The following is a 2,648-nucleotide window of genomic DNA, read 5'->3' on the forward strand; positions in this document are numbered from 1 at the left end:
TTTCATCTCATACGTCTTGGGGAGTCTCTAGAAGTTTTTTAAAGGCTCTTTCCGGACTTGTTTCTCCCAGAGCCGGAGCCTCATTTACAGACACTACTTCAGATCCTCGCCCCTCCCAGTCTCGTCATCCTTTTCTCCTGTGAGGTCCTTGGCCTCCGTGGTTGCCACAGTAACACACCTCACCACTTTCGCTTCGCGGGCGACCCCTTTCACCCGCACTTGACCCACACTCTACGCACCGCCCTCCAGCCCTCAGCCGTTCAGGGCAGCACTTCCGCCCCGCACGTTGATTGGCCCAGACCTCTCCCCCTCTGGTTGCAGCTCACTACTCGTGCCGAATCCGGCGTGCGGTGATGACGACATCTGGCCGGCGGCGGCGGCGGTGGAGGCTGGGAGACCGGGAGGGCTTCCGGGGCTGCCGGCCTGGCTGCTGAGAGCCGCTGTCATGGCTGCCGCTCTGTGGGGCTGTTTCTCCGTCCTGCTGCTGCTCCTATCAGGGGATGCCCAGAGCTCGGAAGTGCCCGGAGCTGCTGCCGACGGATCTGGAGGGAGTGGGGTCGGCATAGGAGATCGCTTCAAGATTGAGGGGCGTGCAGTTGTCCCAGGGGTGAAGCCCCAGGACTGGATCTCCGCGGCCCGAGTGCTAGTAGACGGAGAAGAGCACGTCGGCTTCCTTAAGTGAGCAATGAGGGCAGCGGGAAATCCGTTGGATGGAGGCCGGAGGGGGATCCCATTAGAATAGCCAAGTGTCAGGGTGGGACAACGTCGCTGTCTCAGACTGAAGGGGCGGGTGCTGCTAACGGTCTATGCCAGGAGACCTTGGGAGGCAGTCGGACGCTTTCCCCTTTCTGGTCCCCTACCCCAGAAATGAAGATGGAAGGCGCTCACCCCAGGGTCAGAGCATTAGGGTCATTTATTTTCAACCTCATTTTGGCCCTATATGGGGACGACCACTCCTGGTCCCTGGGAACAGGTCGACCCTTATTTGTCTCTTGCTGGATTCTTTCCTTTGCATCTCATCTGGTTTCCCTAGAACCTAGTCACTTTTTGCATTTATTTCAGTCTTTTGGTAACTTGATGTTGTGTAGAAAGATGCTAAACAAGTGGGAATTCTCAAAGCCCAAAGGGCTTCTATGATGACAGACTGGGAAGCTAATGTTACTGTTTCTAAAATTAATGGGCCCTGAAGTCCCTAATCAAAGCACTTTTTTTCTTTTTTACCTAGGGGTGGGATTGTTCTTTTTTACACTTGAATTCATTGAGGGATTAGCTATATCACACTTGTCATTTATGTGAGACTAGAGTTTCTCTACATTGCTTACACGCTTCTGTCCTTTCCAGCTATTAGAGGAAATGGAATTTCTGTCTGTATTAAAAGACGGGGTGAATTTGTTAGCACTAGTTTTGTAGCGGCCTTCTTTTTAAATGTTTGGTGCATGTATGATGTCTTAAATCTTTCCACCCCTGCTTGGAAAGTTGGAACTGCAAACTGAAAGAAAATATTTAGGAAAGGAAGCGTTTCTTTGGTGTTTTTGTACACCAACAAGTGGTATCTGACAATCAGACAACTCAAATGTGGACGTTTAATTCTAAATCTGATTTGCAGATTTGTTCACATCATCCAGGTGCCCTTGAATGAGAATTTCAACCTCAGATTAATAAATAATGACAGATTTACAACCAGTATTTTCATGCCATCTGTCATTAAAAATACGGCATTAGGGTATTTGTTAGAGTTTACCCTAATTAGTGATGTTTTAATGATAAAGCTCTCATAAAGCTTTGGAAAATTAGCCTTAATTGACCATTTGCCCTCTTTGCTCTTCTGTAGTATACAGTTCTTTTGAAAAGCACTTCTACTTTCTTTGTAAAAAGAAAGTAGAAATAACCCTTAACATTTTATTGGGGTTTTTTCCTCAGCTTTTTTTGGAATTATATGACCTATGTTTTCAAAGGTAAAATATATATAGTATTTTGTAACCAGCCCTTTTCACTTAATATTTGTGAACAGGTTTTGATAGCATTTCCTTCCATTTGTATATAAAAAGGTTGATTCAGAATTAATATGAGGAGCTTATGGTGACAATTTTGTTGGAAGTGGGGTAATTTGTATTGTAGCTATTTTAAATAACTAGCATGTAGACTTTTATTTATGCTTATTGGAGGTAACTTGGGACTTGGCTAATGGAGATGAGGGAAGTTGGGGCGGAAGACGTCTCATGCCATTTCTTGTTATCATCACCATGTGTAGAAATCATGATTTATTTTACCATTCCCCTGTTTTTGGACACTTAGGTAGTTTTCAGTTTTGTTGACATAGTAAGACTATGTGCTATACTTTCTTTGAACTTTTTATTATAGAAATTTTCAGACATACATAAAATAAACAGAATAGCTTTGTGAATCCTTAGATACTCATTGCAACCTACTGTTTTGTTTCATGTCTTTTCTGTACCTCATTTTTTTTCTGGAATATTTTTAAATGGTTCAAAGCATAATATAATTTCATTTGTAAAAGCTTTAGTATATACTTCTAAAAGATAAGAACTTAAACAAAAATCATATTAGCATTATTGATTCAATAAAACAAATAACATTGCCTAACATAATCTAATACCCAGTCTATTTTTGTGACTACCCAGTTATAT

General features: G+C 43.2%; 1 protein-coding gene across 1 annotated transcript in view; it reads left to right on the plus strand.

Annotated features, from left to right (window-relative positions):
- Positions 1 to 340: 340 nt before the first annotated feature.
- The window catches only part of EMC7 (ER membrane protein complex subunit 7), a 13,132-nt gene continuing 10,824 nt past the window's right edge, over positions 341 to 2,648 (plus strand). Inside the window, exon 1 of the mRNA XM_012649114.1 lies at positions 341 to 678. Coding sequence (XP_012504568.1) covers positions 446 to 678 — 233 coding nt within the window. The 5' untranslated portion in view covers positions 341 to 445. The remainder of the gene's footprint in view (positions 679 to 2,648) is intronic.

The sequence above is a fragment of the Propithecus coquereli genome, unplaced genomic scaffold (genome assembly GCF_000956105.1).
Source record: "Propithecus coquereli isolate 6110/MARCELLA unplaced genomic scaffold, Pcoq_1.0 Scaffold3, whole genome shotgun sequence".
Taxonomy (NCBI): Eukaryota; Metazoa; Chordata; class Mammalia; order Primates; family Indriidae; genus Propithecus; species Propithecus coquereli.